Source organism: Misgurnus anguillicaudatus, chromosome 20 (genome assembly GCF_027580225.2).
Source record: "Misgurnus anguillicaudatus chromosome 20, ASM2758022v2, whole genome shotgun sequence".
Classification (NCBI taxonomy): Eukaryota; Metazoa; Chordata; class Actinopteri; order Cypriniformes; family Cobitidae; genus Misgurnus; species Misgurnus anguillicaudatus.
In genome coordinates this window covers 39,334,865-39,350,677 of record NC_073356.2, presented here as the reverse complement: position 1 = coordinate 39,350,677, position 15,813 = coordinate 39,334,865, and the positions used below count along the sequence as shown (strand labels likewise).

The following is a 15,813-nucleotide window of genomic DNA, read 5'->3' as shown; positions in this document are numbered from 1 at the left end:
GTAGGATTAAATGACTCAAGATGTTCGTTTGGTAATCTAGTGGAAAATGTACTATTGGGTAGAGTGATGGCTGCTTGCATAGTTTCTATGTTTTCCCTAATAAACATAATTTTGTTAGTAAAGAAGTTCATGAAGTCGTCACTATTGTGTTGGAGTTTACTATTGGTTTCTGTTTGTTCTTTGTTTCTAGTCAGTTTCGCAACTGTGCTAAATAGAAAACGAGGGTTGTTATGATTTTCTTTAATAAGCGTACTGAGATAGGTAGATCTGGCAGTTTTAATAGCCTGTCTGTAGTGTTGAACACTCTCTTTCCATGCTGAACGCCATACCTCTAACTTTGTGCTTCGGTAGTTTCTTTCCATTTTTCTAGCTACTTTTTTAAGGGCTGCAGTATGATGGTCATACCATGGAGCTGGCGGTTTTTCTTTGATTCTCTTTTTTCGAATGGGAGCAACGGCATCCAACGTGCTAGAGCAGACGTTGTTCATGTTTTCTATTATAATATCTAGATCTTCACAGTTATCTGCTACATGTTTCATTTGAGACAGGTCTGGAAGAGTGCTAATAAAGCTATCTTTAGTGGTGGAAATTATTGTTCTGGCTAATCTGTAGCATGTTGTAGACTGAGCGGTCCTATCTAGAAGTATTGTGCATGACACAAGGTAATGGTCTGAAACGGCATCGCTCTGGGGTGATATTTCGATGTCATTAATATTGAGTCCGAGTGACAGAATTAAGTCTAGTGTGTGATTACGAGTATGCGTGGGCCCTGACACGTTTTGTTTAATGCCGAGAGAATTTAGAACATCCATAAACGCACGTCCTAATGCCTCTTTTGGATTATCCACATGGATATTAAAATCACCAACGATAAGAGCTTTATCTACAGTGACTGTAAGCTCAGATAGGAAGTCTGCTATTTCTTTAAGAAAATCTGTGTGGTGGCCTGGAGGCCTATATATGGTAGCTAAAATGAACGAAAGTCGTTTGTTGTTGCGATCAGTTATTTCCATATTTAACAGTATTATTTCAAACGAATTAAATTTTAGGTTGGATTTATGGTTTACTTTGAATATTTTATTGTATATTGTAGCTACACCACCGCCTCTCCCTATTAGACGAGGAACATGTTTATAATAATAGTCTTGTGGGGTGGATTCGTTTAAACTGGTGTAATCGTCTGCTTTAAGCCAGGTTTCTGTTAAACAGAGTGCATCTAAGTTTTGGTCAGTAATTATTTCATTGATAATTGGTTCTTTGTTGGTAAGTGATCTAATGTTAAGAAGGCCGAATTTTAACATTTGAGTTTCATCTGTTAATGTATTATGTTCTAGTTTTATGTTAATAAGATTTGTGCGAGACGAGGTAAACGGTGCTCTGTATTTATTTGTTCGAGGAACAGACACAGTCGAGATGTGTTGGTACTCTGTTAAAAAAGGCTCTATGTGCTGGGATATATGTGATCTTGACATGTCAAGGCAGCTAACAGACTGATGGGTAAGCCGATCTGTCTGTTTCCTGACCTGGGCCCTGGATAGTCAGACAATATCAAAAGTAAGACTATTGGTCAGATTTCTAGAGAGTATAGCACTTCCTTCCGGAGACGGATGGAGGCCATCTCTCTTTAGCAGGTCAGGTCTTCCCCGGAAATGCTTCCAATTGTCTATAAACCCTACGTTATGCTGAGGGCACCACTTTGACATCCAGCCATGAAGAGACACTAATCTACTGTAAGTTTCATCCCCCCGGTAGGCGGGGAGGGGACCAGAGCAAATTACATTGTCTGACATTGTTTTTGCAATTTCACACACCTCTTTAATAGTATCTTTGGTGATCTCCGACTGGCGGAGTCTGGTGTCATTCGTGCCGGCGTGAATAACAATCTTAGAAAACTTACGGTTAGCATTAGCCAGCACTTTAAGTTTGGATCTAATGTCAGACGCTCTGGCTCCCGGTATACAATCGACTATGGTGGCTGGTGCCTCAATGCCAACGTTCCTGAGTATAGAATCTCCAATAACCAGGGCACCTTTAACAGATGTCTCAGCCGGTGTATTGCTGAGTGGAGAAAATCTGTTTGATATTAAAACAGGAACGTGATTTGGATGCCGAATGCGACTAGGCCGCCTGACAGTCACCCAGTTAGTCAGCCGCCTTGACTCTGAAGTCGGAACCGAGCCATGTGTATTACGCTTAACACTAGGCGCACCCGAAACAGTGTTTGTAACATTAACATTAGCGGTCTTACTGTCCTCAACTAGCGTTCGGATGCGCGCTTCTAGTTCTGCAACCTTCTCCGTCAGACTTACTACTTCAATACACTTAGCACATGTAAACCCCTCTATGCTGACGGAAGAAGCTAAACTGTACATGTGGCAAGTAGTGCAGGTTACAATGACAAGCGGAGTCTTACCGTTTTCATGCTGGGCGATGGCGTCTCCGTTCGCCAGACAGCGGTCCGTGAAGCTGCATCGAGATGGGTGCTCGCTCGTTGCGTGCCTCGGTCGTCTCCGGGTGCCTGGGGCCAGGGTGATGTGAGGCATGCTGTACCGCCTGGTGCTAATGCCGGGACACAACTCCTCCACAGCTTCCCGCTCTGGTGAGGAAAGGTCTGTGTTAAGCTTTTGTTGGCGTCTGATCAGTTGGTCTTCCGGACGTGTTTCCTCTTCGGTATGAGCGATGAAGACGAAAGCTTAGAATTGATGTAAACTGAAGTAAAGTAAACTCACATCATTTGGTTGATGAGAGCTAGCCGTAGCATCCACATCAGGTTCTAGAGAGAAAGACATTGAATTAGTCAGTTTATAATGAATGAAGTGTGTCAGTATCAGGGTTATTATCGTAAACGAAAACTATCACGAAAACTGAAACTATTAGTGAAAAAACATTTTAGCAGGGCCAGCGTCATGGGGGGCATTCGCGGGCAGTGCCCCCCCAAACAGGTTGTTGTGCCCCCCTACAAAGTTTTTTATTAATTTAATATATATCAAGAATAATTAAAATAAATTAAACATTGAATGTTTCATGACTTGTAATGTAATCAAATGAGGAAAATATAGTTGATATAGGTTTTCTTTAATTAAAATAGACCAGTTTCTCTGATTGGATGTATTGCCGCATCTCACCCGTCTTACGTATTTAGCATATTTGTGACTTGATACTAGCAACATGTTTTTTCGCGGCATTTTATGGATCATTTAAAATATGGATATTAGAACAAATCTGCACCGCCTGCTTCATCTTCATGCAAACACAGACTGGCTCAAACTCAGAGATTAGAGGTCGAGGTGGAATTTACAAATCTACAGGACACAGTTTTAAGGAAGTTTAATGTTTGTACACGCCGTCTTCAGCTATTTTAAAGGTAAGTTAGCATTGTTTTAAATTACGTAAGCTTAAATGTGAAGTGTGGCTATAGACCGTTAACAGGATTACGACGTGATTATGGTAAAGCGGCGTTTTTAAAGCTAGGACGCGGTGTGCGCTGCGCTATGAAACCCATTCATTTCAATGGCTTGCGCCGCGCGAGGGCGGTTTGTTGTTGCGTCGAGCAAAGCGCGAGCGCAGCGGAGCAGCTTGCGCTCACGCCGCGGTCGAAGTTCAATAGTTTTGCACATAGTTTGTGGTCTTTTGCCCTTAATACGGGAAATGAGCTGACAGTCTGTACCAGTTGTATGAATGTGTGCTTGCTGTGTTTTAATGTCTTGTTTTTGCAAGTTATTGTTGCTATTGCGTGCCCCTCCGTTGGAAGCCAAGTGCCCCCCTGTTAGTTATGGTCTGGCGCCGGCTCTGCATTTTAGTTAACTGAAATAAAATAAAAACTTAAACTAAACTATAACTATAATGTGTCCCTGTAAAACTAACTTTAACTAAAATTTTGGAAAACAAAAATTGCGTTTTCGTTTTTTAATGTTATTGGATCAGCAGTTGAACACTGAGTCACTCATATTACCAGATCATAAGCAAATGAGCAGATGTTGCTGAATCATTAATGACCAATAGGTGGCAGTCTATTTGAACTCCTGACCTGCACAGCAGCATCACGTGATGTGTATGACGCTGTCAGTGCACTGGATCCCTGCCACCCGAGCCAACAGTTCGGTTCAGAAAACATCATCTTGTTGCTAACAGCTAGTTTAGTAAGACAATTTGTTTCTGCTGGCAAACCATTACAATAACTGAAAAAGGCTTAATTATCTCAGTGTACTGTACACGGAAGCATTAAAACGTTAAATATGGGTGAAAACGCTGACGCCAACCGGGTGCTTGGAAGTGTTAGCTGACGCTTTTTGGTTGCTATGATACAGAATGCCCGCTTAACTAATCTGAAACTATTATATGCCTTTGCGGATAACCAACAAATAATATTATATATTAATATTTAATCAACAAATAAGAAAATTATGTTAGTACAGCGATCTCTTCTGGTACAGAAGTGGACACTCATAGACAGAACATTAAACTTTGCATTGATTTTCAGTTGTTGTGCACAGTTTGTACAAGTAGGATGTGCTGATTTACTCTAAATTATCTGGGTTATTTTTAACCCAATGCTGGGAAAATATTGGACAGAACACATAATGTTGGTTTACAAATAAACATATGCTGGGTTGTTTCAATGCAATGCTGGGTTGTTTTAACTCATATGTTGGGTTGTTGTTAACCCAAACATGATTATTTATAACCAAACATATATGTATATATATATATATATGTATATATATGTATATATATATATATATATATGTATATATGTATATATGTATATGTATATGTATATATGTATATGTATATATGTATATGTATATATGTATTTATATATGTATTTATATATGTATTTATATATATATTTATATATATATTTATATATATTTATATATATATTTATATATATTTATATTTATATATTTTTATATTTTTATATATTTTTATATTTTTATATATTTTTATATTTTTATATATTTTTATATATTTTTATATTTTTATATTTATATATTTATATATTTATATATTTATATATTTATATATATATTTATATTTATATATATTATATTTACCCAAATAACACAACAGAATTTAGAGTGTTGGTTGGTGTGGTATTTGTCCCGGCCTTTGATTGACAAGACTAAATAAACAAAACTTATTTTTTTAAATCGTCTTATTCTCATCGTATTTTCAACATTTCCAGATTTGGCAAGGTGTATGTACACAACCATGATATCATGCTAAAGACTAAAACTATATACTAAAACTAAATAAAAACTACAAGTAAAGATTTTTGAAAAATAGAAATGAAATCAAAACTATTTATGCACCACTAAAAATAACTCAAACTAAACTGAAATAAAATAACACATTACAAAACAAAATAAAAATAAAACCTATTTTTTTTTTTAAACTATAATAACCCTGGTCAGTATTAAGATTGATTCATGGTCACGCTGGCTACCAGTGACTTACTGATATAAAAAGGATCCTGCTGTGGTAATCTGTTGAGCTGTGGAGAAAAAAAAGACACCATTAACATGGTGATAGAGATTCAGATTTAACCAAAGATATTAGATATACCAAGATGAAGCACTAGCATTGCTATGAATTGAGGGGGGGGGGGGGGTTCAAAACACTCAATATAGCCACTAAAGCAAAAAAAGTCGTGCCTTCTATTAAGAGCAACCAATCAGCAATCACTAAAGAAGAATGACAAACTGTGTGTAAGTCTGATGTCATCTCAAAACAACTATATGTGTTTACTTACCCAGGAGCCAGCCATCACGAACGGCACCTGCTCCAAGTCCATTTCCTACACTGCTGTGCACTAGAATAAGAGAGTCATGTGTAGAACCAGGCCATCGTGCCGCGACATTATATATAATTTGCACATTTATTGAATGCACATGTTTGCGATTCACATAAATGAATTCATCTACATATGGAGCCCTTATAGCAATATGAGTGCAGTCAATTGCACCGATTACATTGGAGAAACCGGACATTGCTGCAAATTGCCTTTTAATATTGGCCTGTTCTCCGACAGTGTAAGGAATTATGGCAGTAGGGATGGCTGTGAAATCCCAGACCTATGACAAATGAATAGGAGTGTCAAAATCAATAAGGTTTGCCTTACAAAAAGTACAGTTAGTTACTTGTCGCCTATTTACTGCTGGTATGTCCCTGTTGCCAAAAATCCTAAAACTGAAAGGACTTGGGTTGGTACGGGGATGGCGCGGTTCCGTCTTGTTGGCCTTTAATTGATTTATTACTAGTAAAAATACACATTAAAGATGTGTAATTGCAGAGCTCTGTAATTCAATTGTTACTAAAAATTCAATTGTAGAGCTCTTTAATTTCATTCTTATTAGTAAAAATATAATTACGACGAGTAATGCGCTGGCTACATTAAAAGATAATTTGGCTTCCCATATCGTGTGTAAACCAACACCCCCACAGGCACAGGAGGAATGAAGACCAAGTCCATAGGCAACAAAAACAAAAGTCAATTTCAAATCGTTCAACCGTTACTCTGAAGAGGGTTTTAGTCTCCATTTCTCTCAATATTGAGTAAAAGCTCAGTATTCAAGTAACTTATTCCTCAAATTTCTCTGGAATCCCTCATCTACATCTGCTCTCTTTCTGTCGCACGTGCAGACTACCCGACTCTCACGTGTGTGAGAGGAACCCGGAAGCAAGCGATGCGCCAAACAGAATTCAGACACATCATTGGTCGAACGCAACTCTCTTCTCATTAGCTGATTCATTGACCATTAAATAACTATATTTAGGGCTTCAGTATGAAAAAGAATTATAATTTAATAACTTTTGTAACTGGAGTTACAAAAGTCTGAAAACACCAAGAAACTTCCTAGAGAACTATCATGTACCTCCAACATGACCACACAAATCTTATGGACACACATGTTGATGGCCTCAGGAGTCCCAGCGATATTAACGGCTCTCTCTTTAGAGTTGGGCAGCATATCAACATCCACCTTTATGTGAGCCCAGATGACTACACACACAGACAGAAGAGCATAATGAAACTTGAACTTTCACTTCTAACATGAAGTGTTGAGGCTAAGATTATATCCATGCTTTCCTTCATGATCTCTTTGAGCTTACAACCGCCCTTGCCAATAATGAAGCCACACTGGGTGGATGGCACCACTAGCCGCAACGTGACAGGGGGCGTCCCTTTTGACGCACTCATTTGCATGACCCTGGAGATGTTCTGATGAAAAAATATGTGCCATAAAACTGGATAATTGTGCTCAGATCTGGAGTATAACGTTCAGCTTAAGTGCAGGGGATTCAGGACGCTTGAGTCACGCTCGGATACGGTTCAAGATTTGACATGATTTGTCTAGTGTGAATACAAAGTAAAAACTAGGAATGCTCCGATCGGTCGGCCGTCGATTGGTATTGGACGAAAAATGGCATTAAATGACTCGATCGGTACTTGCTAAATTTGCAGAGCTCATAAACCGATCTTTATGTTTACTTTTGTCATCATAGGGATCCTGAATGCTGCTGCAATTGGAGACAATATTTTACGTAGTGCGAGCATTTTTTTCAACCTGTTGCTCATGTGCGACATACAGATTTGGATTTCTCTCTCTGCCTTTACAGAGATGCGTGTCTATTTTCTATGAGGACGCGCTAGGGTCAACAGCGCAACGAGTTTAATTAATGTGACTGTAATTGTACGTTCTCAATCTGATCAATAATTATTGCCACAGCTTCAAAGACCGAGTCGTTTCGACCACTAATCACGATGCGCTCCGGGCAGCCTAAAGAAATATTAATAAGAGCACCGCTCTGCAAAGACAATGAAAATCACAGATAAACAGTTTTACACAGACCAAGAGTTTCAATCACTGAAAAGCAAAAAGGATTGATGGGGGATCTCACCTCCTTACGGAGCTTCTGCATGGTTTCACCATTCTGCAAGATAGAAGTGCATTAAAATAAGCTGGACACATGAAGATACATGAACTCATCACTTACACAACACTGCTGAATGCTTCATTCTGATTGGCTGAGAGACATTCTGCAAGTGGAGGAGATTGATTTTATAATTATGCAATTTTATATACAAAGTCATTAAATAGGGAGGCTGACACTGCAAAACATTAAAACTCAATGCTACGAGTGAGCGAGCTGCCTGTTATATTCAAACCCACCTTCCCAATGATGCAGCCCACTTCTTTTCCATGCACGAGCAATTTAATAGTAATTGTGAGTCCTTCCATGTTCTCATGCAGTATCTAACATACAAACACTTGAAACACACAGAATTACTGACATTTATTTTTTGCATTGGCATTTATTACCAAAATTACAAATCTGCTTTACAAGACCCTGGTATTCCCCAGCTTTGTTACACACACACACACCACATCTCATATTTAAATGGTAAAATAAGCTAATGACCGTTCAAAAGTTTAACACTGTAAAGTCTCATCGTGTAATGCAAGGGTTTAAAGGGGACATTCCATGAAAATCAGACTTTTTCCTTTTTTATAAGTGCTATAATCGGGTCCCCAGTGCATTTACCAACCCAGAAATAAGAAAAATAGCAACCCTGTAACTTTGTTTTGGTAAGGCTCTCTCTGCAAGCATGTGAATAAATAGGTCATGCGATTTCGCTCCCCGCATGACGTAGCTAAGGGATCTTATTATAAAGATACCGCCCCTTCAACTGCGCTATCCAACCATGAAGCGAGTGCGAGAGACGGAGAGAAAGAATGACTGACAGCACGACGCGTTTGTATTCCCTCAAACACAAACAGGAGCCTACAATCTTATAACTTTTAATCTTGTAACAGGAAGCCAGTTTAAGGACCTGATTACATATAGAATAGATTTTAAAGTATTGTTACTCGTTTATAAATCACTTCATGGCTTAGGACCCAAATACATGACATATATGCTAACTGAATATAAACCTAAAACATTACTCAGATCATTAGGATCAGGTCAGTAAGAAATACCAAGGGTTAACTCAAAACAAGGTGCGTCTGCATTTAAGATAAGAAAAAATAAGATAAGGGTTAGGGGGTTATCTAGATTAAAAACGCATCTGTTTAACTCTGCATTTACTGAATGAGCACTGTGCTGCTTCACACTGACTGCACTTTTAACTCAAGTCACTTTTACTTCTGTTTTATTCTTTTTAAAATTTTAAACTGTTTTTATTAAAACGACTTTTTTTCTCTTTAATTGTTATTCTAAATTCTCATGTATCTTTGTTTTTATTGTGATTTTATTGTGTATCTATTATTTTTACATTTTCTTTTTTTCCTTTTCATATATTGTTTTCTCATTTCTATGTAAAGCACTTTGAATGACCTCTGTGTATGAAATGTGCTATACAAATAAACTTGTCTTGCCTAACTAGTACTTTTAATAATCTTTCTAAAGATTGAATTAACGTTCTAAAGAATAAATGTTATCTTAGTGCAAGAGAGAGAGCGAGTGAGCGAACCAACGAGAGAGCGAGCAACGCAACGGTTCACTTTCATCAAGTATATTGTTTAATATGTTTCTCTGAGGTTTATATGAATTTATATGAGGATTAATGTACTGCACGAGACAGAGTGAGTGAACAACGCGTATTCACTATCATACACAATAAGCATAAATCTAAATGTGTTGTTTAATGTTTCTCTCAAGTTTCAAATGAATACGAGGAGTTACAAGATAGATAGAGAGTGAGAGACTGACAGAAACACGAATGTGTTCAATCACAATAAACTTAAACATGTCATTTGATCTGTTTCTCTAAAGTTTAAGCATTAAACGTATTGTTTTATTACAGATCATTCAAATGTGCTTGTGTGGTTTGGTTAGAAAGTAAACTTCTGAGTGTTTGTGGTAACATGCTGAAAATCATTGTGCCGGTTTAAAACACTGGCAGGACGATGAGACCTAAAAGTCTTTATTTTTATTCCACAATGTTCCCCATCTGCTGATAAACATGTATTTAGTATGCATAAAACAGATGATTGACTTTTTAAACTTGTTCAAATATATAATGCTTAACATCCCTCACTAACTTCTTTCGTGAGAAAATCTCCCTGATAGAGACAGAGCACAGCGCGTCATAACCTGAAAACCAAGCCCACCAGGGGGGGGGAAGCAATCCAACCGTCTCCATTGACTTTGTATTGCGAGAAGCCGCCTCCTTGTCATTTCTGGCTTATAAATAAAAACTGAATAATGACTAAAAGCTGCTGTGTGACAATATCTACAGCTAACAAGCCAAAGGACCCAGAAATAAGTTTTTATAAGCTGTCGAGCCGTAAAACCCCATTCTTTAAAGAGAATAAAGTGGATCGCCGACTACGTTTCCCCCTAGTGGACGCAGTTCTGCTAATAGTAGTACTATGAAAAGTTGCCTGTATCCATTTCTGTGTCTTTAAACGCTAGTTTTTTAAAGTCGACAGCTTATAAAAACGTATTTGGTTTTTTTTGACTTGTTAGCTGTACACCTTGTCAAACACCAGCTTTTAGCTATTATTCTGTTTTTAAGTTTAATCTGTAAATACGTTTTTATAAGCTGTCGACCTCAAAAAAACGAGCGTTTAAAGACACAAAAATGGATACAGGCAACTTTTCATAGTACTTCTATTAGCAGAACTGCGTCCACTAGGGGGAAACGTAGTCGGCGATCCACTTTATTCTCCTTAAAGACTGGGTTTTAAAGCTCTACAGCTTATAAAAACTTATTTCTGGGTTCTTTGGCTTGTTAGCTGTACATATTGTCACACAGCAGCTCTTAGGCATTATTCAGTTTTTGTTATAAGCCAGAAATGACAAGGAGGCGGCTTCTCGCAATACAAAGTCAATGGAGACGGTTGGATTGCTTTCCCCCCCGGTGGGCGTGGTTTTCAAATTTGCATAACTGCGCTCTGTCTCTATGCTCTGTCATGTCTACAGCGCGAGCGCTTGAGACTCCGCCCACCTGAGCAGCTCGTTTGGATTTAAAGGGATACACACAAAAACGGTGCATTTTTGCTCAGCCCCATAAAGTGCCCATTTTAACATGCCACAATAAATTACCTATAGGGTATTTTGATCTAAAACTTCACATATGTACTCTGGGGACATCAAAGATTTATTTAATATCTTAAAAACATCTGGAATGTCCCCTTTAAACAAGCTGGTTACCCATAGAAGTCAGCGGGTCATTGAACGAAATATTCAGATAATTCAGCACTTATACATATGCATATGAAATTAATCCACATCAATCATTTGTATAGTTTTAAATCCGCAGGTAAGGCAGTGGTGAATGAAGTCGTAACTTGTTATTTTTGGACCAAGATGTATTTTCTATGTTTCAACACGTTCTAACTGACCCACTGATGTCACATGGACTACTTTAATGATGTTTTCATGACCTTTTTGGACATGGACAGTAAACTGTACATACATTTTCAATGGAGGGTCAGAAAGCTCTTGGACTAAATCTAAAACATCTTAAACTGTGTTTACGAAGATGAACGGAGGTCAGGAACGACATGAGGGCGAGTCATTAAGGGACACTTCATCCATTTGCATTAAGCTTTGTATAGCTAGAACCCCAGGCATGTTTTTGAATGGTCGTGCATCATTTCCTCAGTTTCTGCTGAGACAGGAGAAATACAGATTTCAGTGTTGCACCTCCTTCTTTCAGTGCCAATGCACACCCCTAGAGAGTAGGCCTGCACGATTAATCGTTTTTAAACCGAAATCGCGATTTGATTGGATGCGATTTTTGCATCGCAAGAGCTGCGGTTATTTCGATTCAGAACTATCAAATATGACAATCATCTAGTACGCAGTAGTGCTGTGTTCAAAATATCGATACGACGATACATCGTCATAGACGCCTGACGATGCGCGCATCGATACAGCACCTTCTTTATCGATTCGGATGTACTTTTGAAAGTAACGTGACGAATTGCTGTTGATCCGTGATCCATATGGAAAGGACGCATGTGTCCCGCGGAGTATGTAGAGTTAAAGGTGGCGGGGTATACTTTCACTTTGCGTGTCTGTCTCGCTGGCGCACATGTCTGCATAGTGAGCCGCGTACGCGCGCTCTCTCGCTCTCGCGCGCATTAAAGTCAATGAGTTCAGTATGAAAGCGCAGATATCTTAGCCTATACTACTGCAAAGGGCTTTATTAGCCATGCTCTTATAAAACAGTACTAACGCATTTGAGAAGAAACACGACAAAGATTTGCATGTGAAAAGTGTATGTCTAGAGAAGAGATACAGGGCTACTTCAAACTATAACTGTCACATTAACAATCTGATTTCTATTAAATAGTATTAAGTCTGACTGCATGTTTATAGATATATTCATAGATGTAGAATAATGAGAGACAAGAGTAAGGCACTTTATAAATATGCTTTTAAAAAAACATAAGTTAAGTACTAACTCTGGGATTTTAAATATTTCTAATAGCTAATAAATGAATGGCAAAAACACAACTGTTACAACACTGCTTATTCAATCTACAATAAACAAATAATAAAAATAATAATAATAATAATGTTACTAAATTCTGAACAAAAATGTAATTCAAAATAGTATTGTATCGTGATTCGCATCGTATCGGGACCCTTGTATCGGGATACGTATCGTATCTGGGAATTGTTGGCGATACACAGCCCTAGTACGCAGTTTTTGACAGTTCGCTTCATGCGCATTGTACGTTTGATGCAGTTTAAACCAATAGAGGGCATTAACACTGAGGTGCTGACTGAACGTCAAATAACGCTATTTGGAAAACATGAGCACGAGCAGCAGTTCAACTCCCCAACAAAGTGTACGGCCATATGATTTCCGCGATGCGGAAAACACGAACGGAATCACGAAATCCAAGCATATAAAATGGAATTAACTGCACAGCGCGGAATGTCATTAAAACCCATTATAACTAATTTATTGGCAAATGAAAGGACAGAAATGCGTGAAAACATTTTCCTTTTGTGTAATGTTGGACTTAAAGAAAGGTATATACGTCCGTTTCTCGTCATGCATCGCAAACAATGACAAGTGCCTCATCAGAGCGTAAGCAGGTTTCATTAAAGCCTGGTACACAGCAGACGAAAGAGGTACAGTATACTTACTTGCACGCGCACATCCGCACCGCTTTAAAAGTATATTTGCAGGCACGAGGGTTCATGAAGCGCGCACACAGCGAGTAGTCAGCACACGCGTGATCACTAAACTAAGTTTCTTTGTCTAAGTGAACATAAGCAGCTGGATGTTTATCATTATATTGAAGCAGTCTTGTGTCTTAAAGTGACAGACAGTAACCTGGTGCTTTCTGTGTCAGAAATGTTCATTACACACCAGAAATTAAAATCACTCCTTACTCTTAACTGAACAAACTTCTGCAGCTCCACATTTAAAATCGTACAGTGAGGAATGTGCAGTGTTTTATTTGTATTTTTGCTAATGTTAAATCATAGATTCTAATAACTAACATAAATGTATATATTACAGATGCCTGAAAAGTAAAAGAAGATGAGTATAGTCTTATGATTAATAGAAAAAACTAAACATTTGCTTGTCAGAAGCATTGTTGTAGTGACAGTCAAAATACATTGGCCTATAGCCCTATATGTTATTTTAAATAAAACTAATTAAATTGTTAAATTGTATTCTTTTAATGTTCTTTGATTAAAAAAAGTGTGTCTGCAGAAGAGCAAAGTCCATCAGACACCTTGGTACAATGTTTAAGAGGTTTTAAATAAACAGTAGAACAGCATCTTTCTTTGGTGCTGTTAAAACCACCACAACAAACCTGGATTTAGCTTGTTTATTATATACTAATAAATCAATTCAATTCAATTTTATTTATAAAGCACTTTTCACAAGTGTTAATTGTTGCAAAGCAGCTTTACATGAGAAGATGTAGAGGAGAACACAGAAAATCAATAGATAATATAAGCAGTAAAATAGCGGCTAAGGTTAAACCGTACAAGTGAGCACATTAATAATGTAGCTTATACAGTAAAGTGCTAAGTTAAGCCAAAGTTGGCTGACTCTCCCTGGGACGCAAAAAACCTCTAGGAAAAAACCAAAATCACACTTTAAACCGCGAATCGCAATTTGGATCAGAAGAATCACAATTCAAATTTTTTCTCCAAATCGTGCAGCCCTAAAAATGTTATAGCCAGATATGATGACTCTACTCCAACACGCCTCAAGACAGATGAGTGATCTATTCATCAAGCCAACACGCAAACTGGCGCATATGAAACTGAAAGTAATAGTGCTGTGACAGATCGCAGTTGATCCGTGATCGGTACGTATCATGACCCACAGTTCAGCTCGCATGCGATTCGCGGATTAATACGCAAACTTAAATAGGGAAAGTTGATCTTTTGCACGCATTTCAAAAGAGTTTCATAAACAATATAACTGAAAAAGGGGCTACAGTGAGCAGCTTTCTGTACACACAGACATGCATTCTGCTGAATATGTCCGGTCAAGCTTCAGTCAAACATGACGTGATCAACCCTATATGCCCTTCAAAGATCAGAACTCCTAATGTGTAAACTATAGCGAGAGTTGCGCTACTGTGTCTCATACTGTAGTCGATTAAGATACATTTGGCGAATAGAGCACTGAAAAACAACATGAAGTTGATTGTTTTTCCTACAATCGAGCAGCCCTAATGCAAACAGGGAATGTGAAAAAATTTTACCTCAATAAGGTCATTCCTATTGTATTCGTGTACATTTTAATCATTAACGGCACACTCTTTTTATGACTAGAATAACAGTAAAGGGTAAAAAAGTAATTGCCAAAACTTAAAACAGAATTTGGGAAAAAATCAAAACAGATTTTATAGAGCTCTACTTATTTTTAATCAGAAATTTGATTGTTTGTGTAGGGCTATGTACTCTTTTATTGTTCATGGACAACACATATACCTTCTCGATTAAATCTTTGAAAGGTACAATAAAAGGTATGAAAACAATTTAAACCACTAAAATTTCACAAAAATAAGATGATACTTTGAAACATTTCGTACAGCTTTAAAAACATTAACTAAACATTAGGTTGTTTCAACCCAACCAAAAAGTTATTTCTACCTAACAGATGGGTTAAAAAAAAATTCAACCCAAAGAGTTAAAAACCCAGAATTGGGTTGGTCCATACTTAACCCATTAATCTTAACCCAACGTTTTTTAGTGCGTCATCGCTTACCTATAACCCATTTTTGTACAATATCTTTCATAGAATAACAACCTGAAAAACTGTAAAAAGAATATGCAGAGTTTAACATTAGCCTCTTTCACACAGTAATTCTGTAAAATTACCATGAATTTACCAGAATGAATTTACCAGTAAATACAAAAATGTGCTGTTAACACATGCAGTGACGTTCCGTCTTTTTACCAGTAAGACATCATTCACACATCAGTATCAAAATTTTCTGGTTTTGTTTCGGTTCCTTGCAAAACATCAAACGTTTCTGTTTTTCGTTTTTGTTCCGTGAACCGGTTCAAAGCTCGATTGGCAAAGGCGGATTATCGCCAGTGGGGCTGGAGTGTTTATTATTCAAGCTCTCAGCGGAAGAATGTACGAGTGTGAGGCGTTTGAAAAAATAGGTCCACAAGTTTACAACAAATGCTAAAACACCTGTTGGAAAGAATCTTTTGCAGTGATTTTTGTGTGAACATATCAGTGAACAGCCCTGACCACTCGGTGAGTTTCACGTCTTTGTAAACGAAAGTTTAATGCATTTTAGGAAGGATTGTTCCAGTGCACCTATACACCCATTAAGAGGTGTGAGATGATACAAGAAA

The 15,813-nt window shown here is 37.7% G+C and overlaps 1 protein-coding gene across 6 annotated transcripts in view; it reads right to left on the bottom strand.

Annotated features, from left to right (window-relative positions):
• LOC129455071 (poly(rC)-binding protein 3) overlaps positions 1-15,813 on the bottom strand; it is a 45,106-nt gene that overhangs the window by 28,772 nt on the left and 521 nt on the right. For 3 of the 6 annotated variants that reach the window (XR_012359904.1, XR_012359903.1, XM_073858702.1), the window contains exons 2-5: positions 8,178-8,275; positions 7,906-7,938; positions 5,461-5,497; positions 2,730-2,773 (exon numbers count right to left, since the gene is read on the bottom strand). Coding sequence is in view for 1 of the 6 variants with exons in the window: in XM_073858702.1 (XP_073714803.1) it covers positions 2,730-2,773; positions 5,461-5,497; positions 7,906-7,938; positions 8,178-8,246 (183 nt within the window). In the remaining 5 variants the exon portion in view is untranslated. Of the gene's footprint in view, positions 1-2,729; positions 2,774-5,460; positions 5,498-5,755; positions 5,816-7,905; positions 7,939-8,177; positions 8,281-15,813 lie in introns of those variants that run through there. The other 3 variants (XR_012359905.1, XR_012359906.1, XR_012359907.1) reach the window with 3 other exon arrangements.